Source organism: Desmodus rotundus, chromosome 7 (assembly GCF_022682495.2).
Source record: "Desmodus rotundus isolate HL8 chromosome 7, HLdesRot8A.1, whole genome shotgun sequence".
Taxonomy (NCBI): domain Eukaryota; kingdom Metazoa; phylum Chordata; class Mammalia; order Chiroptera; family Phyllostomidae; genus Desmodus; species Desmodus rotundus.
Genome location: NC_071393.1, coordinates 75,673,210 through 75,700,076, shown reverse-complemented (window position 1 = coordinate 75,700,076; position 26,867 = coordinate 75,673,210). Strand labels below are relative to the sequence as shown.

General features: G+C 49.3%; 1 protein-coding gene across 1 annotated transcript; it reads left to right on the top strand.

Annotated features, from left to right (window-relative positions):
* The first annotated feature begins 921 nt into the window (after positions 1–921).
* PLA2G4D (phospholipase A2 group IVD) lies at positions 922–26,579 on the top strand. Its single transcript, XM_024567306.3, has 20 exons — positions 922–991; positions 4,591–4,663; positions 4,855–4,991; positions 5,568–5,699; positions 6,373–6,413; positions 6,788–6,830; positions 8,316–8,379; positions 8,753–8,889; positions 11,232–11,342; positions 11,473–11,510; positions 11,693–11,828; positions 12,170–12,306; positions 13,566–13,788; positions 21,707–21,824; positions 22,206–22,343; positions 22,588–22,704; positions 22,833–23,024; positions 23,293–23,459; positions 24,023–24,209; positions 25,352–26,579. Exons 1-20 carry the CDS (start codon positions 947–949, stop codon positions 25,606–25,608), a joined length of 2,493 nt encoding a protein of 830 aa, XP_024423074.2. The 5' UTR covers positions 922–946; the 3' UTR covers positions 25,609–26,579.
* Positions 26,580–26,867: the final 288 nt, after the last annotated feature.

Sequence of the window (26,867 nt, the reverse complement as noted above, 5' to 3'; positions counted from 1 at the left end):
TTTTTCACCTATTCATAGACCACTATTTTTTTATTGGCTGATTCTGTAATAACACATTTTAGATCCATTTGTAATAATTTAACATTAATTCAGTTTCATTTGTCTTTATAAATCATTGTTCAATTACATATTCAATTAACAGTAAAATGACTGAATTTATGTCATTTCTGGGGAACATTCAATATTCTTATGCACATGAAATAGTTTAAACAGAAGACTTCATTGAGGGTTGTTTTTTTTTCCTGTAATCTTGTCTGAGAGTTTCCTGATTGGTCTCTTGTACCTTTATTACAAAGTTTGCCATTTTGAGTTGAATGAAAATCCTCTAAACTCCTAGGGCCAGACAAATGGAAGGAGTGAGGGTGAAGCTGAGGATGAGGAGTCTAGACCGAGAGCCCAGACCCCCGCCACTCTCCGGGTCTGCTCAGGGCCTGTGCCGTGGCTGCCCCGGTGACACAGGGGCAGCTGCCAAGGAGGCCAGGCCCTTGTCTGCCCCGGATGCACAGCCATCCTCCCCCGGATGCTGGCCTGGCTCTGGCTGGGGCTGGGCTCTAGGGGTCTCCTCAGGCCTGCCCCCACCCCACCCTCGGCCGGCTGCCTCAGGGGAGCAGGTTCTTGCCACAGTTCCTGGGACTCAGGTCCACGTCTCACTGTAGCTGCAGTCCTGACACCCCACATCCGCAAGTGGTGCTCCTCCTGCCAGAGCTGGAACCCTGCCAGAGGGTTCTGGAGATGCTGGTTGACCCAGCTTCTTGGGGAAGAAAGAAGGTTCTGAGCTGAGGGAGTGATCTGGGGGTGGAGCCCCAGCCTATTTATAGGATCATGGTACCTCAGAGGCTGGCAGACTCACAGTCAGTCCCACCCCACTGGAATAATTGCTGCCAGCCTGGCAGGGAGGTGGCATCTTGGCAGGAGCTCGGCCTGGAGTGGAGCTGAAAGGGTTGGCATGGAGAGACTGACACCTAGGGGACCACCTGGCCACCTTTCTCAGGTAACCCTTCCCTACCTCCCCTCAAAGGAACACAGTGGCTGCGTGTCACAGAAGGAGGTCCCCCCAGGCCCACAGCCCACCACTGCAGGCAGGGGACTTCCTGGAACTGGCTGGAGCCCAGCAACCACCCTGGGTGTTGCGAAGCTCTGCCAGCCCCAATCCCAGTCCACTGACAATTATTTATGGTGCCCAAGAGCGATAAGGATGCCGCTAGGCCAAGGGAGCTTATAAACTCACCCCAACCCTGCTAGGTGCTGCCCCTCAGCCCAGATTTCTCATTCTCTGCCAGAGACCAAGGCTAGAGGGACCGGCTCCTCAGGTCTCCCCTGGAACTCCAGTCAGTGGCTGGGAAAGGGGCTAAGTGTGCCAAGTTCACTATCCTGAGCCATATACCTTATTTGCAAACCTTATCCGGCTTCTGAGCCTTGGCCCTGAGATCCGGGCCTGAGTTGGGTCCAGACAGGCTGCTCTAGGTCGATGCTCCCAGAGAAGACATGCCAGGGGCAGGCCAGACACCAGGGAGCCCTGAGGAAGATAGAGAGGAACCTGTCCACTGCAGGGCGACATTGCAGTGGCCCTGGGAGCCTGAGTTTGCCCTCACAGCTGGGAAGCACCTTGCCTCCCACTGATGTGCCTGGCACTGGCTGAGTCCCTGAGACCAGGCTCCTGATGCCCAGCCTTCAAGGCGAGCCTCAGCTGTGCCCTCACCCAGGTTCTCCCCTGCTGGAACGGAAGACTGGAGCCTGCTCTGGCAGCAGGAGCTTGGCTGGCAGGGCGGGCTGGGCCTCTAGAACTTGCTTTGGTTGTTCCTGCTGTGCTTGGCCTGACTCAGGAGGTGCAGGGCCTGCTGCTGCGCTGCAGCTTCGAATCCTCTCAATCTCCTCAGGGCCCCACTGTGCGTCACTCGGTGCCGGCAGGGGGACATGGCAGCCTGGTCACTTTTCTCTTTCTGCTGAAGGCACCAAGGTCACAGATACTCTGGACTTGGTCTGGGGACTCCTTTGAACCACATCCCCCATGGTCCCCTCCAGGAGGAGGAGGATGGAGTGGGTCCCGGGGTCCCTGTACCGGGAGAGAGACAGTGGCTGGAACCCTCTGCAGGGGGGCACTCCCAGGACCCCACAGGTAGCTGGGCTGGGCTCCCGGCCGGAGAGCTCCGTGAGAGTCCAGGGCCAGTCGCTGGTTAAGGCAGGACTTCAGGTGCTCTTTCAGTGGGGAAAGGGAAGCTCCAGTGCCCTCAGGAGGAAAAAGGATGCTGTTAGTTAACGTGTGAGTTCAATAATCACATTTGGCTAAAACAAGTCTATGAAATTCTAGTGTCTAGAGGTCAGTGGGGAAAATGGCATGGTTTTACAAAGAAGCAAAGTCCTGGGAAGGTAGAATAGCACAGGGGTGTGGGCTCTGGTCCTGAAGCCCTGGGTTTGAATCTAACGAAGTCACTACTAACTCTGAGGCTGAGGGCAAGGCAACCATTCTGAGCCTCGACTGTCGCATCGTAAAATGAGAGGAAATGAAAAGACTGTCCTATGAGGTTGTTGGGAGGATAAACCAAGTTCGTAAACGTAATGTGCTCAGTACAGCACCTAGAAACATAAGAAGCACTTAATAAATAACAATAGAGCAATTATCTAAACACTGCATGCTTTTTGTTAAACATTTTGTAAGCGTTTAGCCTCAGAACACGGTGTGAGGTTGATACTATTACTAGCCCCACTACCTATAAGGAAACAAAGGTGCAGAGAAGTTTACCGACTTGTCCAGAGTCACACAGCAGTAAGTGGACGGTCTCCCAGGGTTTAGATCCAGACAACCTGGCTGAGGGCCTGCCCTTGGCCACACGCTCGTCTGCCTCTAGTAACGATCGGTCATAATTATTATCAGAGCTCATCCTCCGGGCTCTCTGTGCTAGCGATGGGCTTAGAGGTGAAGAGAAATGTTTTTTTCCTAAGAAAAAATATCCTGCCGGGGGGTGGGAGGCTTTCTCTCGGTGACTGGAGACAATAAAGGTCAAACTGGCAATGTGGCCTGATGGGAACTGAGCATCTGGGGGCACTTCATAATAGCCCCAAGAGGCTTTGGAGGGAGGGCCGCCATTGCGCTCCCCTCTCCATTTCGAAGTGGGCGTTGAAGCACAACCCCCGCAGGACCTCAGGATCCCAGCCAGCCCCTTCTCTGCGGCATGCGGAGATGGAAGCTGGATGCAGGGAGGAAGTGGAGCCAGGTGTCTAAAAACTCGTTAAATCCCTGCCAGTGTGCAGCTCTGGTTTAAGACCTGTAGAGCTGCAATGTGGCTGGTGCCGCTGGAGTCGATCCCCAGGAAGGGAGAAACAAGCCTACCTCACGGGGGGGGGGGGGGGGGTGTTACATGTGCTCTGCCAGAAATATGACGGGGATGACAAGGACACTCAGCAGGGAGCCACGGGAGAGGGACAATGCAGGGACCCAGGGGAGAAGGCTGGGGGTGGGGGCCTGATACCTGAGGGCTTTGCTGTGCTCCATTGTCCTGTGAGGTTGTCTGTGGGGGCTGGAGAGTCATGTCCCGCGGGCACCGAGCCGGCCCCTGGTAAGGAGCTCCTGTGCAGAGCAGAGACCAGTTCCTGGTGGGAGGAGACACGTCCCAATCACAGGCACCAAAGTGGGACAGGTCCTGGGAGAGTGAAGGCTGGGCGCAGTCTTGGTTTCCTCACACACTGTCCCCCAACTTCACCACGACGAGTGTCCACCTTGCGAGCATGGTGCCGCCTCTGCCTCAGACCACAGGGGCGTATTCTAAGAAACATGTGCAGGGTGCCTAGAGAAAGCCACGCAGCCAGGCTCAGGAAGAACAGAGACCTTGATCCCAGCAGTGCCAAGGACCTCATACTAGGGGTTTGGGGACACACCCCTAGTGCCCTGTCCCCAGCAGGACTCAGCCACCTCCTTCCTGCCCTCTGCTCTTCCTCCTGCCACCTTCTTCTGCTCATCTTCTCTGCCCCTCCCAGCTTCTGTCCAGTTGGCTTCTTCCTCCTCACGGAGCTTGTCTGTGGGCCAATGTGATCTCACCATCATCTTAATACCCAATGACCTTTCACCCCCTGTTCACAGTAGTGGCCTGATGCTCTTGGAGTTTAAATTCCCGCCCAAGAGAGAGGGCGAATACCTGTGGCTCTCACAGACCGCTGGGCTCCCCAAGGCTCAGCCTCCCTGGAGTCATGCGTCCACTTCTGTCCAGAGGACGGCGTGACGCTGGCAGCAGGTTCACATGCGTCACCAAAGGGCTGCCCTCCTTGGGAGCCCTGGGGGTGGCTGACACCAAACTGACCTGTTCAGTGTGGTGGCCATTTCTTAGCCCTCTGTTCCCTGCTGTCTCCACTACACTGCAATCCTGTTTCTGAAGGGGAGTGAGTCCTACAGATTCTACCCACCCCACCACAAAGTGGTCGGCCATTCCCTGACTGGCGCAGCCCAGAACCACTGCACCCAGGTCAGAGGTGGGCGAAGGCTGTTTGGCCCCAGGACACCTGGCAGGATCACCAAGCATCTCAGGAGAAGCCTGGGCTCCAATTGACGGAGCTCATGAGTGAACAGGAGGGACTCACTGGTCTGCGATTTCTCTCCAGGAGGAGGCCTCTGCCTGCTGGCGGCTCACCGTGAGGGTCCTGGAGGCACGGGGCCTGGGCTGGGCCGACATGTGTGAGTAACTGTCTCCTGGGCTTCAGGGCTATGGGGATGACTGGTCCTATGGGAAAGGCCCAGACAAGTGCCTTGGGACTGGGCTGGGCTGGGTTGCCCTTGTGGCCTCCGGGGTCTTGGTAGGAATCTGGTAAGTCCCCTGGAGAGGAGTATGAGGAATTCTCTCTCAATGGTTCTCTTGACATTGGCAGTGAGCGAGGCAGACCCCTATGTGGTTTTACAGCTGCCAACCGCACCTGGAATAAAGTTTACGACCAAAACGGTCACCAACTCCAGTCATCCTGTATGGAATGAGACCTTCAGTTTCCTAATCCAGACTCAGGTCAAGGTAAGGGTCAGGCCACCCACCCGAGGATAGGCTGTACCTTGCAGAGGGAGGGTTCTTGGGGTGGAGCGCAATTTCCTCCAGGGCTTATAGAAGGTGAAGAGTGGGTGTCTCTGTGCCCCAATCTGGATGTGCTGTGTGCGAGAGAACGTGTGAACCCAGCTGCCTGTGGGCCTCCAGCAAGCGGCCAGTCCTCTCTGTGCCCCTCTACAGAATGGAGACAGTAAGAATCCCCTCCTGATTTGGCTTGTTGTGAGGTTAAATGAGATAATATACTCCTAGTACAGTGCCTGGTACACACAGTGCCTCAGGGAACAAGCAAAGCAGGGGTGTGGTGGGAGGGAGAATTCTTTGATAGAATTTTTTTTTTATAAAAATAAAAATTAGCAGGGGGAAATTAGGAACATTTCTGGGCTTTCTTCTACTGCTTGTTAAGTTTTACTGTTATTTTTATTTTGAAGTACAAAGTGTGGAGGCCTAATAATCTTTTCTGGCTCTCATTATCAAGTGAGGACTCAACAGAGGAGGGCTATAGCAGTGAGTAAATAATGTGCTAAGTTGTTGTTCTTGGCTCCCTAGAATGTTCTGGAGCTGAGTGTCTATGATGAGGACCCAGTCACAGAGGATGATCTTTGCTTCAAGTTTCTCTATGACATCTCAGAAGTCCTCCCCGGCAAGCTGCTCCAGAAGACCTTCTCCCTGCGTCCCCAGGTGCGTCAGGAGTCCTCCCAGATCCAAGCTAAGGAGTTTTCACAGTTTCTTCCATCTTTTGGGATGCTGTGAGTTGAACTCATTCATACAAAGATGCAAACCCCTCCTGGAGATATTTACATTTTAATAGGAAAGGCAATGGCTTAACTTGACTGTTACAGAACTGAATCATTCAATGAAGAAATTTTACTGTCTGTGGCAGGAGAACTTCCTAATGTCTTCAAAACACAGCTCAGTGTAATAACCCTGGGGGCGTTGGTGGCTTCATCACTCCTGCTTACTGCCTCTATCCTCCCCTGTGTCCAAGGCCTGCTTTATGACGGTCTCTGCGTTCTTTCTCCAGCAGATGAAAGCTGGGGTGGGGGAGGCCAGAGTTCTGGGGTTGGATCCCCCTCCAGAGGAAGATGAAATGGGCCCTGGGCATCCTCAAGCCTCTTTGGGCTTGTGCTCCTTGTCTCCCTCACAGACCTGTTCTCTGCAGACTTACTAGCTGTGGTAACCTGGGCAGGTAGCCCACCTTTCCCTAAGCCTCATTTCCTCATCTGTAAAATGGAAAGAACTGTAATACCTTGCCTCCCTTAGAGACTTGAGATGATGAAATAATTACTGTAAAAGAACTTTGTCGGCTGCCAAGACACATAAATGTTGATGACTTGCTCATCTTTGATTTCAGGGACCGGAGGAACTGGATGTGGAGTTCCTGATGGAAAAAACGTGAGTTGTCTCACACAGCCCAGGGAGTGTCTAAGGACCCAGGCTTTATTTAGGGAAATGTCACTCACCCAGATCTTCCCATTGGTCCATCCAGCCCAGGTTCCTCATCCCTCATCTCCCCGCTCCTGCCAGCCTGGGCGGTGGGGATCCTTTTAGGGAAACGAGGAGAGAAAGGTCAATGTTTTCTCTGCCCTGCTCTCTCTCCTCACCTTTCACTCTTCAGAAGCATCTCCCTGCACCCTGAACAGTATTCAGGTCTTAGAGAACCCTCAGCATCATCCAGGAAGCCCCACATAGGTAGAGCCTCGGCTGTGAGCAGGGAGGAGAGCTTTTGCCTTTGCAAGGCCAGACTGTGGATGGTTTGATTTTTCCAGGTCAGAACGCCCAGAAACCCTCATCACCAACAACGTCCTTGTGGTAACCATTACCTTCCCTGAGCTTGTGAGGGGGAGCTGAGGTGGGAGTGGGTCAGAAGGGACAAAGCAAGGACAGGGCTTTAGGGTAAGACCATCCCTGGCCTTTCAGCTAGGCGGTCACCTAGGAAGGTGGTCAGAGGCAAAGGACTTGGAGGGGCCTGGGGCTAAAGGGAACATGGAGAGAGGGGAGGCTGAGGCTATGCTGCAAGAAGATTCTGGCCCAAGGCTGTATGATGCGTTTGGTCACCTGTGATGAACTCAGTGTTTAGCCCTGGGAGAGGAAGCCCTGGTGAGAAAGCCGTGCCGGCCAGGTCTGGCTCGGGTTGTTAACGTGGAGGTAACTGAGGCTCAGAGGGAGTTTCCAGTGTGGTGTGCTTCCCAGGGCTAGGGTCGGGGATCAGTCAGCTCTTCCTTGAGACAGTGGAGAGTCCTGGTCAGCTCTCCTAAAACATAGCAAGGTCACAAAGCTGCAGTGGGTAGGAGTGGACACACAGTGGCCAGAGATGCACTAGAAGCTTTCTACTCAAAGTGTTGTCCCCTGGCAAGTGAGGGGACCGGGAGCAGGGCCAGGCCTGGCATGAGGTGAATAAGGCACCTAGAGCCCCAAATTGAAGGAGGAACCAGCTCAGGGTCCTGCGAGGGCCTGTTGGATGGACTAGTACTACTTTTGGGAATACAGGCAATACCTCGCTTTATTAGGCTTCACTTCATTGCACTTGCATTTTTTACAAATTGAAGGCAAGACCTCCTGTCAGCCAAAAGATTACGACTCACTTTACTGTGATACTCACTTTATTGTGGTGGTCTGGAAGGGAACGCACAATATCTTCGAGGTATGCCTGTACACACTAAAATAGTCATACCAGTGGCAGCTGCCTCTCATCTGCGGTGATGGAGACCACGGGTATGTTGATGAACTCGGCAGTTCTACAGGACGGGGTCAATAGCAAGAGCTGAGTAGGCTGCAGCTATCAGCTGGCAAGCATTCCAGAGGAAATACAGCAGGCCCACTTGGCAAATCAGTTCAGTGGAACACAACCAGGAGGTGCTCGGTATTCTAGTTGCTAAAATGTTAAGGGCTGCTCTGACCCATTCTGTTATCCTGTAGACCTCTGGTTTGTATAATACTCTTCGGGAGCAGTTGTAGTAGAAAGAATGCATCCTTTAGGTTGAGGCTATAGCAAAACCTAGAGAAGAAAAACCCATGCCTGACAGCTGGGGGGCCTACAGAGATTCCAGAAGTTTGGCAAATCTGGGCAAGCTCCAGGGTGGGTGAGACGGGGCTCTCCTGGCTCTTCTAGGACATCTGGCTTAGCAGATGCAGCACAGTGGAGGTGGAGCGAGGGGTTTCTGGATCCAGGCCCACTCTGGACCCCACTTCCTGTTCTGTGTGTGGTGGACTTGGGACAGCAGGGCTTAGAGGGTGAAGTTGAGGGGACCTCAGCTTCCCCAGTAGAGCCCCTGCCCATGCTGTGATCTGCCCCAGGCCCGGGAGCTGTCATGCCTGCGTGTCCGTGCAGAGAGCGTGAAGAGCACAGTCGTGGTCTCAAGTGAGACCTGCTCAGAACCAGGTCTGATTTCCTCCTGGAATGTTGTGGGGAGGGTTAGATGGGGGTGGCTGGGAAACCCGTACAGGGCTGGTGAGCAGTGGGGCAGAGCTTGCCTCTTCCTTCTTGCTCACAGAAGGGCAACAGGTCTCCTCTGGGCAAGAGGGTCCCCCCTAACTTGGGGGAGGGCATGTCACAGGAGGTGGGAGTCCCATGGGGTTGGGGACCTGGCAGGCTGGGGCGAGGGCTTTCCAGAATCCAGTTTGGCATGGTCCAGCCTCCCAGGCCTCTGACCTGTCCAGGCAGTACTGCCAGGGTTCTAGGTCTTGAGGGGTCTCTTGCTCCCTTCGCGTCAACCTTCCTCCTCTCTCCCTAGATCAGGACAACCTGGAGCTGGAGCTGGTGCTGAAAGGCTCATATGAGGACACACAGACATCTGCCCTGGGCACAGCCTCTGCCTTCCGCTTTCACTACATGGTGGCTCAAGAGGCAGAGCTGAGTGGGTGCCTGAAGGTGGGTCTTTGGTCTCTACCCTGGAGCTCTCCCACCAGTGCAGCCTTGGGCCAGCTCCAGCTGCTGCAGGCCCCTCCTGGGCCTGCCACCTGCCAGGCCAGTCCCCTGTGGCCTTGTCAACCTTCCCGAGTTAGGCACATGCCCTTGGCAGGCAGGAGGATCCTCAGAGCATGGGGAGGGTGTGGGGGCTATAACACCATGTCTGTCTTTGTTTGAAACCTTTAATGGCTTCTCCAATGATTCTTCTCTTGGAATAAAATCTCATGTTGGTGCCAACAGATGCTGCCCAGCCTGGGCCCTGCCCACCTTCACTGCTGCATTTTGTTCTTGTTTGTTTGTTTGTTTAAGTATATTTTATTGATTATGCTATTACAGTTTTCCCAAGTTCTCCCTCTTTACCCCCCCTCCACCCTGCACCCCCAAACTTCCAGCATTCTCCCCCTTAGTTCATGTCCATGGGTTGTACATACAAGTTCTTTGAGTTCTCTGTTTCCTATACTATTCTTAACCTCTCCCCATCTATTTTATGCCTACCAATTATACTTCTTCTTCCCTGTACCATTTCCCCCCATTCCTTCCTTCCCCCTCCCCACTGAAATCCCTCCGTGTGATGTCCATTTCTCTGATTCTATTCCTGTTCTGCTTGTTTGCTTAGCTTTTGTTTTCATTGTTTGTCTTTTCTTTTAGATTCTCTTGTTGATAGTTGTGAGTTTGTTGTCATTTTACTGTTCATAGTTTTTTATCTTTTTCTTAGATAAGTCCCTTTAACATTTCATATAATGATGGCTTGGTGATGATGGACTCCTTTAACTTGACCTTATCTGAGAAGCACTTTATCTGCCCTTCCATTCTAAGTGAAAGCTTTGCTGGATAGAGTAATATTGGATGCAGGTCCTTGCCTTTCATGACTTCAAATACTTCTTTCCAGCCCCTTCTTGCCTGTAAGGTTGCTTTTGAGAAATCAGCTGATAGTCTTATGGGAACCACTTTGTAGGTAACTGTGTCCTTTTCTCTTGCTGCTTCTAAGATTCTCTCCTTATATTTAATCTTGGGTAATGTAATTATGATGTGCCTTGGTGTGTTCCTCCTTGGGTCCAGCTTCTTTGGGACTCTCTGAGCTTCCTGGACTTCCTGGAAGTCTATTTCCTTTGCCAGATTGGGGAAGTTCTCCTTCATTATTTGTTCAAATAAGTTTTCAATTTCTTGCTGTTTGTTGTTCTTCTCCTTCTGGCACCCCTATGATTCAGACATTTGAATGTTTCAGATTGTCCCAGAGGTTCATAAACCTCTCTTCACTTTTTTGAATTCTTGTTTCTTCATTCTGTTCCAGATGGATGTTTATTTCTTCCTTTTGTTCCAAATTGTTGCTTTGAGTCCTGGTTTCCTTCCTGTCACTGTTGGTTCCCTGAATATTTTGCTTTATTTCACTTTGGGTATCTTTCATTTGTTTTCTCATTTTTTGACCAAGCTCAGTCAGTTCTGTGAGCATTTTGGTGACCAGGGCTTTAAATTCTCCATCAGATAGGTTGTCTTTCTCCTCATCGCTTAGCTCTCTTTCTGAAGCTTTGCTCTGTTCTTTCATTTGGGCCACATTTATTTGTCTTAGCACACCAGTCTGGTTGTTCTGGTTAACTGTTTCTTTAATTCCTTGATTGTCGGAGCTCCATGCAGTTTGATCTTCTGCCACTTCCGGTTGTTTATTGATTTTAGATTTGTTGTTATCCTCCTTTTGGTTGTGTGAGGAGGTGAAGGGTTTCTACCTACACCTCCATCTTGGCCAGAACTCCATTCTCCCACTGCCTCATTTTGGTCGACGTTCCCCCTCCTTCATGATGCTCCAGCCATAACTTGTCTCTTCTTGCTTTCCCAGCATGCCAAGTGCTTTCCTGTCGTCCTCTGGCTCCTTCCAAGGCTGCCTGCTCCTCCTCCTCCTCGTCTTCCTCCTCCTGCTCTTTTAGATCTCAGCTCAAATGGCTCCTTTTCAGAGGGGCGCTCCTTGACTCCCCATCTTGAATAGACCCCACACATCTCACCTCTGGTTACTCTGTATTATCACCCTATTTGTTTCCTTTATAACACTTGTTAACATCAATTCTTTACCTGTTTCTTTATAAATTATTTGTAAATTCCTATACAACTTAGAACAATAACTAAATATTAGCTGTTATTACACTAAATAAATAGTAGCTATTACTTTTATAATTAGCATTATTATAATTTTAATAATTATAAAAATTGTAATTATTTTTGTATGGTCAGGGAAGGTCTGCCTGGATCATTAGATGCTCAGTAAGGATTTGTTGAGTGAATGAATGACTGAATGAATGAATATTTCCCTCCAGAGCTCCAAAAGCAATGAGTGGAACTCAGACAACTCAGCGGGGCACCTCACTGTGCCTCTGAAGTCCTTGACTATGGGGAAGGAGATGGCCATTGATGTTCCTGCTACAGATGTAAGGGGCCTCAACTGGATGGGAATTGCAAGTGAGAATACAGCTGGAGGAGCCCAAGGCCCCCAGTGGATAATCACATTCCCTTCAGGGTCTAGAACCTTCTGAGCAAGGTCTCTTGCTTTGGTTTTAGGCCCCAGGAGTGAGGCTACAGCTCAAGGCTGAGAGCTGGTAAGGGACATTCATATCTGTTGGGGACAGTGAGGGGTGGTCATGGGATAGGGGAGTGCTGTGGAAAGAGAGCTCCTTGGGGCTGGAAGCAGGGAGGTTATTTGGCAGCTGTTGTGGGCTTGGCCAACCAGTTGCTGAGCTCTGCAAGTGCCCCCTGACCCTTGGATCCTCTGCTGCCCCAGCCCTAAGGACCTGGCCGTGCGCCTGGGCTTCGATCTGTGTGCAGAGGAGAAAGCCTTCCTAAGCAGGAGGAAGCAGGTGGTGGCCAAGGCCCTGAAAAAGGCCCTGCAGTTGGACAGAGACCTACAGGAAGACGAGGTTTGGGGAATACAGGGGCACGGGGATGCAGGTATCTTGGACAGGCTTTAAAGGACTACCTGGTTCCTATGCCCTCTCTAGACACTGCAGTCAGCAGAGATTGGGGAATGGGGATGTGGGGGGAGATATGGGGTGTGGGTAAGCCCTGGGGTTCTTCTCACTCCCTTTGGAGCTCTGTCCACATCTGAAAGCTGTCACTTCCTGGGAAGGGGCTGGGCACTGCCTCTAACTCTGACTCCATCGGGCCCTGACCACGGTCCTGATCAGGTCCTTTCTCTGGAGGCAGGAGGCAGCTCTATTCCTGTCCTTGTTAGGTCAGCCTGTGTCTTTGTGTGGCCCAGGTCCCCATCGTGGGCATCATGGCCACAGGAGGAGGTGCCCGGGCCATGACCTCTCTCTATGGCCATCTGTTGGCTCTGAAAAAGCTGGGACTCCTGGACTGTGTGACCTACTTCAGTGGCATCTCGGGAGCTACATGGTGAGAGCCCTGGGGACTGGCACAGCAGAGGATGACCAGGCCCCAGAGTGGGGTGGAGGTCAGAGGGACCCCTATATGGGGAAGCCAAGTGGGTGTGAGCAGTGAGGTCTGATGGGTGCCAAGCAGTTTTCTCAAAAGGGAGGAAACAGACATTACAGAGGCCCCGCCATGAGTGGGGCCTTCCAGGGTGTTCACTCCGTGCAGCTGATGCAGAAGGAGTTGGGTCTGAGTTTCTCCAATGCCGGTTACTGGCTGGGCACCCTCAACCAATTTATTTCCTCTGATTCTCAGTTGACTCATCTCCAAAATGGGGGTAATAATAGTGCATTTGCCATAGGATTGGAGTGGGACAGCCCACATAAAACACTTAATGGGTCTGACACTTTCCAGGAGCTCCAAAGTGATAGCTTTTTTTTTTTTAATTGTTATTAACTCATTTAATACTCACAAAACTCTCTAGGGCAGTTTCCCTTATTGCCCCTATAGTACGGACAAGGAAATTGAGGTCAAGAGGTGCTATTATACCTAAAGACAAAATTGCCTCCCTACACCCCACCCTGCCTACAATGAGGTGGAACTTCTCCCTGTTAAGAGATGCATTCCTTTGAGTCTTACTGAAATGTGACTTTAAAGGAGTAAAAGAGAAGTCAACTCCTCAGAGGAGTTTAGGTGACAGCTGTTGACAAGCAGTCCCAAAGGGCTTCAGGACAGGCCTGTGAGGACGGGAGTAGGCCGAGAGCTGTGCTGTACCACACAGCAACTACTAGCCACAGGCAGGGGGGTATTGACCGCTTGAAATGGGCCTAGTCCAAATTGAGATGTGTTATAAATATAAAACACACAATGAATTTTGAAGACTAGGCTTGAAAATATATAAATTTATCTTAATTTTTTATATTAATTACATGTTGAAATAATTTTGGGGTATGTTAATTATTAAAATTAATTTTTACTCTTAAAATTTTTTGAAGATTAATTTTGATCTCTTTTTACTTTTTAAAAGTGTGGTTACTAGGGAATTTTAAATTACATAGGTAATTCTAGATATTCTGGATACATCATAATTCTGGATATTATGATTCACATATATTTATATCAACAGCGCTAATCCAGGAGAGAAAGCCCTGAGACATTTTCCAGATAGGCGTGGCTTTGGCTGCGGGAGCAACTCGATGGGGGAAGTGGAGGGTGGGAGGGTGGAGTTGCAGTGACCCATGCTGGGCCTCAGGATCCTTTTGTACTGTCCCTTCATTCTCCAGGACAATGGCCCAACTATATGGGGACCCTGAGTGGTCGCAGACGGACCTCGAGGGACCTATCCAACACGCCCGGGAGCACCTGGCCAAGAGCAAGTTGGAAGCCTTCTCCCCAGAGCGCCTGACAAGCTACCGCCGGGAGCTGGAGCTGCGAGCGGAGCAGGGGCTGCCCACAACCTTCATAGACCTGTGGGCTCTGGTGCTGGAGTGCATGCTGCACAGCCAGGTAGGGCGCATGCGTGTGTGGGTTGGAGCGTGAGTGCAAGAAGAGAACTGGGGCACCCACGCAACCAGATGGTGTGCATGCTCATTTTCTGCAGGGTAAGAGTCCTGGACCCTCAGTTAAATAATGTGGGAGCCAGCTGTCTTTCAGTGTCTGCCCAAATTTGGGATGCTGCCTTTTTGAGTCAGGCTATTCTTCATTTAAATTGCCATGAAACTGAAATTTCTGGGTCCCCCAACAGCTAGGGACCAGACAGCACCAAAGTCAGTTGAGCAGACAAAGCTTTTGCATATGTTGGAGTCAGTGAGATTTCTCCAAGTTTTTATTTTCTTTATCTGCAATATGAAATATATCTTTCTCTTCATCTTCATGTAATGTTCAAAGCACAGACACTGGTACCAGATTCCCTGGGTTCTACTCCCTATGCCTCTTACTAGCAATGTGTCCTTCCGCAAGTTATTTAAGCTCTCTGTGCCTCCATTTTCCTGTCTGTACAATGGGAATGAGAATGGTGCTTATTTAGCAGCGTCGTTGTGAGCACTAATGGTACCTCGCATGGAGAAAGTGTTCCGTGTTAGCTGGTATATTCCTTTACTATTACCCTAACACAATTAAGATAAAACTGAGCATATAAATTTTTAATGTATTGCTTCTTTAAGGAAAGATTAGTAAGTTAACTACTGAATCTTACATCAACTGATACAGTTCTTAAAATCAATAATTTTTTACACTATTGCTTTACCACATATAATTATCTGAACAAAGTTTCTTTTAAAGCATTTGAAACAACTGAAACACAAAAAGTCCATTTAACATGCCTAACAAAAAGTAAACTATCAAATATATTAGTAGAGGAAAAAGTCTTATCTTTCTTATCTTTGGGTATCAAGAGTTGACTAAGAATGAGTATCATGTAAACGAACCAAAAATGAATTTACTTTGAATTTTTTTTAAGTTGTGGGTAAAATTTTTTATCAGTATGGTATAAGTTATGGTATGTTAATTTTTTAAAAGATTTTATTTATTTATTTTTAGAGAGAGGGGAAGGGAGGGAGAAAGAGGGGGAGAGAAACATCAATGTGTGGTTGCCTCTCACATGCCCCTAAACTGGGGACCTGGCCCACAACCCAGGCATGTGCCCTGACTGGGAATTGAACAAGCAACCTTTAGTTTGCAGGCCGGCACTCAATCCACTGATTTTTTTTTTTCAATTTTTATTCCACACCAGCCAGCACTGAATTTTTTTAAATATATATTTATTGATCATGCTATTACAGTCATCCCATTTCCCCCCCTTCAGTCCACTCCATCCTGCCCACCCCCTCCCTCCCATATTCCCCCCCTTCAGTTCATGTCCATGGGTCCTACATGTAAGTTCTTTGGCTTCTACATTTCCTATACTATTCTTACCCTCCCCCTGTCTATTTTCTACCTACCATTTATGGTACTTATTCTTTGTACCTTTACCCCCTCTCCCCTCTCCCACTCCCCTGTTGATAACCCTCCATGTGATCTCCATTTCTGTGTTTCTGCTCCTGTTCTAGTTGTTTGCTTAGTTTTCTTTTGTTTTGGTTTTAGGTGTGGTTGTTAATAACTGTGAGTTTGCTGTCATTTTACTGTTCATAGTTTTTATCTTCTTTTTTTAGGTAAGTCCCTTTAACATTTCATATAATAAGGGCTTGGTGATGATGAACTCCTTGAACTTGACCTTATCTGAGAAGCGCTTTATCTTCCCTTCCATTCTAAATGACAGCTTTGCTGGATAGAGCAATCTTGGATGTAGGTCCTTGCCTTTCATGACTTGGAATACTTCTTTCCAGCCCCTTCTTGCCTATAAGGTCTCTTTTGAGAAATCAACTGACAGTCTTATGGGAACTCCTTTGGAGGTAACTGTGTCCTTTTCTCTTGCTGCTTCTAAGATTCTCTCCTTATGTTTAATCTTGAATGTAATTATGATGTGCCTTGGTGTGTTCCTCCTTGGGTCCAGCTTCTTTGGGACTCTCTGAGCTTCCTGGACTTCCTGGAAGTCTATTTCCTTTGCCAGATTAGGGAAGTCCTCCTTCATTATTTGTTCAAATAAGTTTTCAGTTTTTTGCTTTTCCTCTTCTCCTTCTGGTACCCCTATAATTCAGATGCTGGAACATTTAAAGATGTCCTGGAGGTTACTAAGCCTCTCCTCATTTTTTTTGAATTCTTGTTGCTTCATTCTTTTCTGGTTGCATGTTTCTTTCTTCCTTCTGGTCCACACTGTTGATTGGAGTCCCAGTTTCCTTCCCATCACTCTTGGTTCCCTGTATATTTTCCTTTGTTTCTCTTAGCATAGCCTTCATTTTTTTCATCTAATTTGCAACCAAATTCAACCAATTCTGTGAGCTTCCTGATTATCAGTGTTTTGAACTGTGCATCTGATAGGTTGGCTATCTCTTCGTTGCTTAGTTGAATTATTTCTGGAGCTTTGATCTGTTCTTTCATTTGGGCCATTTTTTTGTTTGTTGGTGCACCTGTTACATAAAGGGGTGGAGCCTTAGGTGTTCACCAGGGACAGGTAATGCTGGTCAATGCGCTGTGATGCTGTACGTGGGGGAGGGTCTGAGAGGGAGTAATGGCACTTGCTCCACTCTCCGCCGGATTTCAGTCACTCTCTCCGCTACCCACAATCAAACTGGGCCCCTCTGGTGCTGATTCCCCGAGTGGGTGGGTTGTGCACGCTCTAGGCCCCCGTGGGTCTCTCCAACGAACTCTCCTGTAAGGCTGGGAGTTTCTCCCGCTGCTGCCTCAACCGCCACGGGTGTTTTCAATCAGAAGTTTGAGGCTTTATTTCCCCGAGCTGGAGCCCTGGGTTGCGTGGTCTGCTTCGCTCCCCCGCTGTCCCTCCCGATTTATCTATGCGCAAATGTGGGGTCACAGGGTCTGCCAGCCTTGTGGGGTCTGCTAGCTGCAGCCTAGCCTGCCCCGTTCCACAATCCACTGCCTCGGTGGGTCCACCAGCTGCTGCCATGCCTCCAGTCCTCTCTGCGCCCCTACCGGTCTGGATGAATGTTTCTTCTTTAACTCCTTGGTTGTTGGACTTCCGTACAGTTCGATTTTCTGTCAGTTCTGGTTTTTTTTTTTTTTTTTAATTGTTGTTGTCCTTCTTTTGGTTGTGTGAGGAGGCACAGTGTGTCTGCCTACACCTCTATGTTGGCCAGAAGCCCCCCCAATTTTTTTTTAATTTTATTCTTACTGGCAAGCACAATGCTACTTGGAAGTTACCAGCCATTTTTATTTTTTATTTATTAATTTAAAAATATTTATTTAAAAAATCTTAATATTATTAAGTATTTATTATGACAATCTTTAGATCTAAGAAAATGCATAAGCATAAAAAATAATAAGATGAATTTTCAGGATCTTACTAAGAGCCTGAGAAATGAAATGCAACAGAAAGAGTTAAAGCCCCCAGTGGACCCCTCCCCACTCCCATTTTCCTCCCACCCCCAGAGGCAACCACCATTCTGAATTTAGGTTTATGATCACATGCATGTCTGCAATCTGTATACTTTATTATATTATATAATAAATAATTGCATAGCATGTATTTATATATCTTTATTATATACTTTATTATACATACCTTTACTATGTGTACTTTTATTAAAAATATGTATCCTTAAGAAAAGTACGTTATTTACACAACTGGTTTTGTACAAGTCTCCCAATGCACGTGTGTTAGAGGTGCTCTACGCCTTGAGTTGTGCGCCCGGTAGCGCTCTCGTTAGGCCGCTGGGCACACGTGCCTTCCACTTTCCTGGCTGCCGCCAAGTTGTTCTCCCACAGGGCTGTATCATCCCCACTCCCACCGCCAGTGTGTTACAGCTGCTTTTCGCTGCATGCTCTTCACATTTTTAAGTTTTTGTTTATTTTATGGGTGGGAAATGGAATTTTATTGTAGTTTTTCATTTCCTTGGTTTTTAGTGAGATTGATCATATTATCAAGTGTATTTGTCATAGAGACTTCCTCTCCCATGGCTTACCTACTCAAATTCTTCTACACTTTTCTGTTTAATTCATCTTTTTATGTCATTTTGTAGGAATTCTTTATTCTGGATATTAATCCTTTATCAGTTCTAATAGCTTTTGATGCATAATTTTAATACAATTCAATGTACCATTCTTTTCCTTCACAGTTTGTGTGTTTAGGGTCTTAAGAAATCTTTTCCCCTCTTAAAGTTACGAAATATCTTCCTATATATTCATATAAAAGTTTTAAAGATTTGCCTTTCACAATTAGACCTCTAATTTGCCTGGAGTTTATCTTCAGGTATTATGTGAATGGGAATAGTTTTATTTTTTTCACACATAGATAGCAAACTTCCCCAATATCACTTATTGGGTGTTTTTTCTCCACCAATCCGCCTTACTGCTTCTGTCACGGGCCAGCTTTCCCATATCCACAGCTCTCCCTGAGTGCCTGTTCCAGTCTCATGGGACTGGTTCTCTACCCCTGTGCCAACATCACGCTGGCTGGTTCCTCTACCTTTGTGATACATCTCGGCATCTGACAGGGCACATTTGCCCCCATCTGCCCCTTGGTTCTTCTCAGAATAATCTTGACTATTTTCGCCCCTTGCTCTTCTGTACACGTGGTAGAGTCAGCTGGTCAAATTTGATGGTCAATGTTACTGGGATATGCATTGAAATGGCATTGAATTTACAAAACCAATATAATTACTTGAAATAGTTTTATTTTATTAATATATCCTATGTGTTCTTTGCTTCTACTGTTTAAGCTCATGTTCAGTTTTGAGGGCATTTGTTTCATTAACTGACTTTTCTGCCTGGCCGCACCAGTCAATTACCAGCGAGAGAGAAGCTTGTTAACAGTCGCTTTGTGAGGTGCTAGAGGATGCAGCTTGACCCCAGGCCGTAAAGAAGACTTTAATTTAATTACCATTTGATCCGCCAATAATGACTCAATTTATTAGGATCCTTTTTAAAAAAGACAAACTTAGTTTTGTTCTGTTTACAAGAATAAAGATTCATGCAGTATTATTGAATGATAATGTATTCTTTAAAATCAGTTGCCACTTGACTTAAAAATGTTGTCCCAGTAGGAAAGCTTCTCAAACATTATTCTTTTTTCCTTCGTTTTCATGCTTTATCTCTTAAAGCTAGCATGCATTATTTTAAATAATTCTTTAGACAAATTTAGTATTGATTTTAAATTCATCTCTAGATGAAAATAAGTATCTCAGTATTACACTAATCTATGGTACCAAAAGTCCTTTTAAAATGCCAGAAAATATAACTCCATACAACAAATTTCAATTTTGTTAATAACACTAAGTATTATCAGAGAATTATTATACCTTGAATTTCACTCAAAACAACTTTGTTGGTTTGCATAGTTCTATAATATTGCTTCAGTTTTTGTAAAAAAAAATACTTTGGAAATACACTGGTTACAATCAGTGCTTCTCAAACTATCCCTTTGAAGCTTTTGTCTTTAGTTTTTTGCTGGCAAGCACTGAAATGCTTAGAAGCTGCTCACCATTCAAAGAGAAACTCATTTTTCTCGTATCTTTTCCTGAGTTAAGGTCCTACATGATTTTCTTTAATTTTGGACAAAAGACTCTACACACTGTGCAGCGCCCTGCCCACACCCGCGTGCCACCAGCACTGCGCCCGGCCCCCTCACTTCAGGTGGGACCCTGGAGGCAGCAGAGTGCCGCTCTGCTGGGTCAGGGATCCTCGTATGGGAAAGGGGTGGCGGGGGTGGCGAGGCATCCGGAGCCTGCTGTGACTTCCTGGTGAGCCGCTAAAGGAAAGGAAACCCTGTTTCAGTCGATGGAGGGCTGTGCAGAGCCTTTTCCAAACCTTTCCCCAGGGCAGAAATTGTGCATCTGCAGTAAAAGGACACATTTGCCTTCATCACACATGTCACAGCCAGGCAAACAGGGTTCCTAACTAAAAGGACTTTGAGAATGGGGATTGCAGGTTTTAATCAAGCCCCTCCCTTCTGAATACACACCCACATCCACACCTGCGGGACTGATGTGCAGATAGGCCAAACCATCAGTGCCTGTAGCGTGAGACATGGCGGGGGGGGGGGGGGGGGTTCTCCTGTGGGTTCCCTTTAACTCAGGTCATACTGGGTGTCACTGAAGAAGTGGGGGAGATGACTGGTTGACACATGAGTGTGCTCTTCAAGTAACCGAGGGCTGACAGGGAAGAGGAAGTTCACTGGTTTGCTGAGGCTTTTCCATGGTGGAAGGGGTACCCCTCGCTGGATTGGCTGGGCTAGCCACCTGGGACATACACCTGGCTGATCCTCGCAATCACCCGGGCAGATTTCACAAAGGCCAGTTCCTAGGTGGCCTCTGCTGATTCTCAGAATAGACCCAGTAAATCTGTATGTTTGACATACTTTCCAAGTAAATCTGAGGACAAGGGCTGATACAGCAGTTTGGGAACCCCCCAGGTCTAGCTCCTGAGGGAGGTGCCTTCCAGGGCAGAGAGTCTAAGAGAGGGATGGCACGTTCGTGGTACAGGTACTGCTCCATCAGCCACAGTCCAGGGCCGGTGGCAGCAAAATCCCTCCCAAGGCGGAGCTCCAGGCAGCCACCACCTTGCTGATGCTTGAGATGAATGCTGTTTGCAGCTCTGGTCCAGGATAGAATGAGACCTTTCTGTGCCCCTAGAACTCCCCAGAAGGCAGGCTGCATTCCTTGCCATCCAAGACAGAGCCTGGAGTGTTACTGAACAGAAAGTTAGAAACCGAAGGCAGGGGAGTGTTGAAGGGGAGGCAAGGGTGTCAGGAAAGCATTCGGGAGGGGCTGAAACTTGACCTGCGTTAACGTGAGCCTAGAAGGGGCAGCCCACCCCCAGCAGAGCTTACAATGTGTATATATATATGTGTATATATATATATATACACACACACAAATACAAAAGGGGGTTCCTTTTTATTTTTCATTTTTTATTTATGAATTTAGCATTGAGGTAAAATCGCTATACTGTATTTTAAATGGGCACAGCTGCTAATACAGATAGCTTACATATTCGATATCCACTTCCTACTTATAGTAAGAAACATGCTTATGGGAGAAATTTCCCAGCTTAAAAGAACAACTGTTAATTCCTCACTCTTACAATTACCTCGAAAACTTATTAGGGTCTGAATTCCCTCATAGATGAGCTCCTCACTGTCTCTTTGGGCAAAAGTCGCTGACATCAAACAAGACGTTTTTCCCTAACTGCTCCCAGCTCCCCTAGTCTGCACCAGGGCTCTCCTCTCACTGTCCCTTAACTGCTGCTACTCTTTAACCCTAAATTAAGACTGACTGTAAAATCGCTGTGGCCTTCTACTTTTGAAGAGGTGTTGCAGGAGTTTCACCCTGCACCGGAAGCAGGCCAGGCCCCTGCCGGCCCCTCAGGCCCCATATCCACCTAGGCCAGCTGTACTGATTCCTTCTCCAACGCTTCTCCAACCTCGTGGCCCCTGCCTCAGCTCAAGCCATCTCCCATCCCTCCCTGCAGTTTCCCTCTTCACCTTCCTGTCCGCTCAACTTCCAACCTAAGAGGGGATCCCTGTGTCCTTTCCAGAAAGCAGTCCATGGGCAAAGGTGCACGTGCACCTTTGGGTCTGTGTGTCGGGGTGCACATCCACTCCACACTTCAGCCCATAAAGATGGGGCCACTGGAGCCGCAGGATGCAGGGGTGGGTGTCACCATTGACACTGTAGTCCTTGTGAATGGCACTCCACCGAGGCAGGAGGGAGAGGTCATTGAAAGTGTGCAGCCACCCATACCACCCAAATCCTAACGGGGAGCTGCCTCTTCACCCCTAGCCCATGTCCCCACCCTACCCCTGTCCTGATGGAGCACCCTGCCTCAAGGGTGTTCCTGACCTCACTGAGGCCCATATGCCCCTCCACCCCAGGTGATGGACCAGAGGCTGTCAGGACAGAGAGCTGCACTGGAGCGGGGCCAGAACCCTCTGCCCCTCTACTTGAGCCTCAGTGTCAAAGAGAACAATCTGGAGACGCTCGACTTCAAGGGTACAGTCCTCAGGCCTGTCCACCCCACCCCCAACAGACACATGTCGGTGTACACGCAGACATGCACACAGATACATGCATGCACACCTACTCTGCACCCTGTGGGTCCCCAGGAAATTCAAACGGGAAACCGCTGCGTAGATGGAAGGGGGGCGGTTCTGGGGGGCTGATGAGCCAGACCGTGGAGCCTGCTGTCCTCCTGGAGGTGGGGGGTGGGGGTGGGATGTAGTCAGGGGGTGGATAGGGGAGTGGTCAGACCAGGAGTCAGCCAGGCAGGGAGGAGGCTGAGGCCCGCTGGGGGCAGAATCTTTGGCTCCTATCAGAGCCAGGGCTTCCCCTGCCCATTCTTCTCTCATTCCCACCTCTCCTTCCTGCCCTTAGAATGGGTCGAGTTCTCCCCCTATGAGGTCGGATTCCTGAAATATGGAGCCTTTGTCCCTACTGAGCTCTTCGGCTCTGAGTTCTTCATGGGACAGCTGATGAAGAGGCTGCCTGAGTCTCGGATCTGCTTCCTGGAAGGTGAGGAGTGGTCACTCTGAAGGCCCTGGTCGGGCCTCCCTGACTGTGTGACTCCTGTACCCAGGTCTGGCAGAGCTGCTGGGTGAGGGCTGGTACTAGGCTGTGGGAAACAGGCATTTCAGAAGCAGCCTACTGCCCCTCCCATTTTCCACCTGCACCCAAGGGTGGGGACCACTGGCTTCTAAGTGAGAGGAACAGGGTGTTGAGGTTGGAGGCTGACCTTTCGTGGGGGTTTGGCCTTCAGGTATCTGGAGCAATGTTTTCTCCCTAAACTTGCTGGATGCCTGGTATGACCTCACCAGCTCTAGTGAAGCCTGGAAGCAGCAAATCAAGGACAAGATCAGGAACCTGGGAAGGAAAGGTAGGCAAGGGGAGCCTGGGATGAGGCCACTTCCCCTTCAGATGCTGGGGGTGGGGGCTGTCAGAGGGGGGCAGGGCCAGGCATCTCCAGGCCCCTCACTGGACCAATGTCTGTTTCTCTGGGCCCAGAGGATGCCCCTGCCTCCTTGAGGACCTCCTCATGGCTGGAAGACTTGTGGCTTCAGCCCGGGACGGCGTTGGCCCGGGCATTTAAGGGCTTCCTGACAGGCAGGCCGCTCTACCAGCACAGCTCCAACTTCCTCCAGGGCCTGCAGCTGCACCAGGACTATTACGACCAGAAAGATTTCTCTACCTGGGCAGGTAAGGGCCACTGCTGTATGTCCTTGAGACTCCTGGGTGGAGATGGTCCATGGCTGGGACTGGCAGGGGCCTTGGGGATCATAGCATCCAATACTGGGGTGTGGTTTCGAGAAAGTCTTGGGAAGGGCAGGTGTCACATGCATGCAGGAGTGACACCAGAGGTACAAAGGGGACGTGAAGGCTAATGCAATATGAAGGGGGTGGGCACTGTGTGTGGATGATCTGTGGTGGAGGGGCTACCCCTGACCATCTCTGCCTCCCCCCTCAGACAGCCAGCTGGACTCCAGCCCTGGCCAGCTGACCCCACAGGTGTCCCAGCTCTGCCTGGTGGATGCCGGCTACTTCCTGAACACCAGCTCTCCCTCTATGTTCCGGCCAGGCCGCAGGCTGGACCTCATACTCTCCTTCGACTACACCCTATCCTCGCCTTTTGAGGTGCTTCTGGGAACTTAGCCAGGCTGAGATCCAGGGGCAAGCAACAGGGCCACTGGGCCACTGGCCCAGACCACCTGTGTCCTCAGGGGGAGGAAGAGGTGACAGACTCTGACCCACATGCTCCTGCCAGGGTCCTTGGTTGGGAAGGGCTGTGGAGGTGCTGGGGCCCCAGGGGGACAGAGCTGGGAGGATCCCCTGGTCCATCCGTGTCCGTCCCTCCAGAGCCTCCCTGGGGACTCTGGGGACGTATGGGGTAGGGCCATGATACAGAAGTGTTCCCCTACTGAGATCCTCTAGGCTGTGGGATTTGAATAACCCAGCAACAGCAATCCCAGATGGGGTGTGGGAGGTGGGATACCCCACCTAAAGACTTTAACCGATCAGCGTTGCAGACCACTGGCATCCTTTGCCACCCTCTGCGCTGAACGGGGCCAGGAACAGGAACCGGGCTGTGTTGACACTGAGCAGTCGGTTTGGGCTGGAGCCATCCCAGCATTTTCTAGAGCACTGAGCTGGGGTGACCAGGAAGTAGCGGTTCTCTCTGGGGCCCTCTCCCCAACCAGACGCTGCAGCAGACTGAGGTGTACTGCCGAGGCCGAGGGCTGCCATTCCCCCGCGTGGAGCCCAGCCCGCAGGACCAATGGCAGCCTAAGGAGTGCCACGTCTTCTCGGACCCCGCCTGCCCTGATGCCCCTGTCCTGCTGCACTTCCCACTGGTCAATGCCTCCTTCAAGGACCACTCCGCCCCAGGTAAAGCAGCCCCTCCCTCCAGAACACCCTGGCAGCCTGGCCCCTCTTGGCACTGCCCTGGGCCCTCCCCAGCACCCCCGTGGCCAGCAGAGGGTGAGGAGAGCCTTAAGGTTAGTCCTCCCCCCAGTAATGGACATGATAGTGTCCTGGTGTCTGTTGCAGATGCCCGATGCCCACATATTTGCAGGGCCTTCTGCAAAGCCAGCGTGCTGCTGTCCTCTCTGCTATGGCCCCAGGCTCCTTTGCCCCACCCCCGAATTCCCCCAGCTACACCTGGGCCACTCAGTTCTCTTGCTTTGTGGGGTGGAGTTTGAAGGACCCCTGCATCCAGACGCCATATGCATTGTCACCATCAGCAGCCACCTCCACTACTGCTCCGGCACTAGGTTGCTGGAGGGCTTCATGAATGCTCTCCAGGCTGGACAGCCAGGGAGAGAGGCCCAGGCCCCACTCTCGCAGAGTCCCCTACACCAGGGGTTTCACTTGGCCTCTGTCACCCTACCCCAGCCCAGCGTCCTTTCTCAGCAACTCGAGCCTCTTTCTGGGACCCCTGAAATCTAACCCTTTCTCACATTTCCTTTAATCCTTGACTTCCACCAACTGGTCAGACTCTTCTCTCCTTTTGGTGGGAAAACCAAATTCCTGCCTTTTTGCATTATTCCTGGTTTTCTCCCTCCCACCATAACCCCCAACCTTCCTGCTTTCTCTTAACATGTTCAATATACATCTTGGAATTCTGTTCTTCTCTCAGCAAAGGTTGGTTTTTGCAAAGCAAAAGTCCTGTGGTTTTCAGCCCCTTGTTTCCATCATTAGTCAGAATCCATTCACTAGCCTATTGATTTTGTCGTTCTGGCTGTTTCCAGCTTGCCCCTGAAGGTGCTATAGATATATGAGGTTACCTGAATAGTGGGAGAAGTGTAATGCCATGAGGAAATGTGGGGAGCAGCAAACTCTTTATATCTCAAAATAGTAGCATACTCTCCACATGTATATTTCTGAGCAAAGGACATAGAGGACTGGGAGAGGAGCAAGGAGCCCCTTCAGTGGGGAGAGCCTACCCCTGTGCACAGGTGCAAGGCTTAGTTCTCGCAGCTGTGGGGGCCTCCGGCTGCTGCTCCTAACCTCCTCCCACCCCTGAGCAGGTGTCCAGCGCAGCCCTGCAGAGCTACCAGCCGGCCAGGTGGACCTCACCGGGGCCACCTCACCCTACTCCCTGTTCAACATGACCTACAAGGAGGAAGACTTTGACCGCCTACTGCAACTCAGCAGTTACAATGTTCAGAACAGCCAGGACACCATCCTACAGGCCTTGAAGACTGTCCTGAAGCGCCAGACCCAGGGGGACAGACTTCCAGGGGCACGGACTTCCAGGGGCTGCTCAGGGGCCCCAGCACCCTGAGGACCAGGCTGTTTTCCAAAGCAGCCGCACCATTGTGCACTGCTGTCAGCACTGTGTGAGGGTTCCCGTTTCTCCACCTTTGCCATGCTTGTCATTGGCTGTCTTTTTTATTGTAAGTATCCTAGAGAGTACGAAGTGGTATCTCCTATGCATCTGTCTAGTGACTCAAGATGTTAAGAATCATTTCACAGACTTATTGGCCTTTCATATATCTTCTTTAGAGGTATATGACATTTTACATGTCTATTCAAATTTTTTGACCATTTTAATTGAGGTATTTGTCTTTTTATTGTTATGTTGTAAGAGTTCTTTATATATTCTGCATAGAAATCCCGGGTCTGATGTATGGTCTGAAGTGTTTTCTCTGTCTCTGGGTTGTCTTCTTACTTTGTTGATGATATCCTTTGAGGCACCGAAGTTTTTTACTTTGATGATACCCAACTTGTCCATATTTTCTTTTGTTGTTGTGCTCTTGTTGTCGTATTTAAGAAACCACTTCCTAATCCAAGGTCATGAAGATTCACATCTATAGCTTTAGTCTTACATTTCGGTCTTTGATCCATGTTGAGTTGACTTTTGTAAGTGGAGTGAAGTATAGGTTTGACTTCGTTCTTCTGCACATGGGTATCGTTATTTCAGCACCATCCATTGCAAATGCTGTTCTTGCCCCCACTGAGTTGTCCTGAAGCCCTTGTTGAAAATCCATTAGCTGTAAATGTGAGGGTTATTTCTGGATTCTTTTTTTCTTCTGTGGCTTGTATTTTTTCAGTTAATATATCTTTCTATATCAACAGGTATAGTTAACTTCCTTTTTATAATGTCTACATAATATTCCTTGGTGTGGATATAGCCTAACCTATTTAATCACCGTGATACCCACCTGGGGTCAGGGCAGTCACAGTGTCGGGGTGTGTGTGTCCCTTTGAGTGTGAGATCATAAGTGAGTATGGCAGCAATACATAAAAAGGATTACACAGGGTTGGGCAAAAGTAGGTTTACAGTTATTTGTATGGAAAATAATACAATAAATAATAATAATACAAGAATCAACTCTGTGTTTCACATACTCACAACTATACACCTACTTTGGCCGACCCCTCTCCCACCCCCGTGTGTCATGACCAAGCTGGATTTATCCCAGGAATGCACCCCAAAATCAGTTATTTCAATATGTCACATTAATAGAATAAAAGGGAAAAACAGCACAGTTATGTCAGAGACACTAGAAAGCATTTGACAAAATCCAACACCTTTCATGA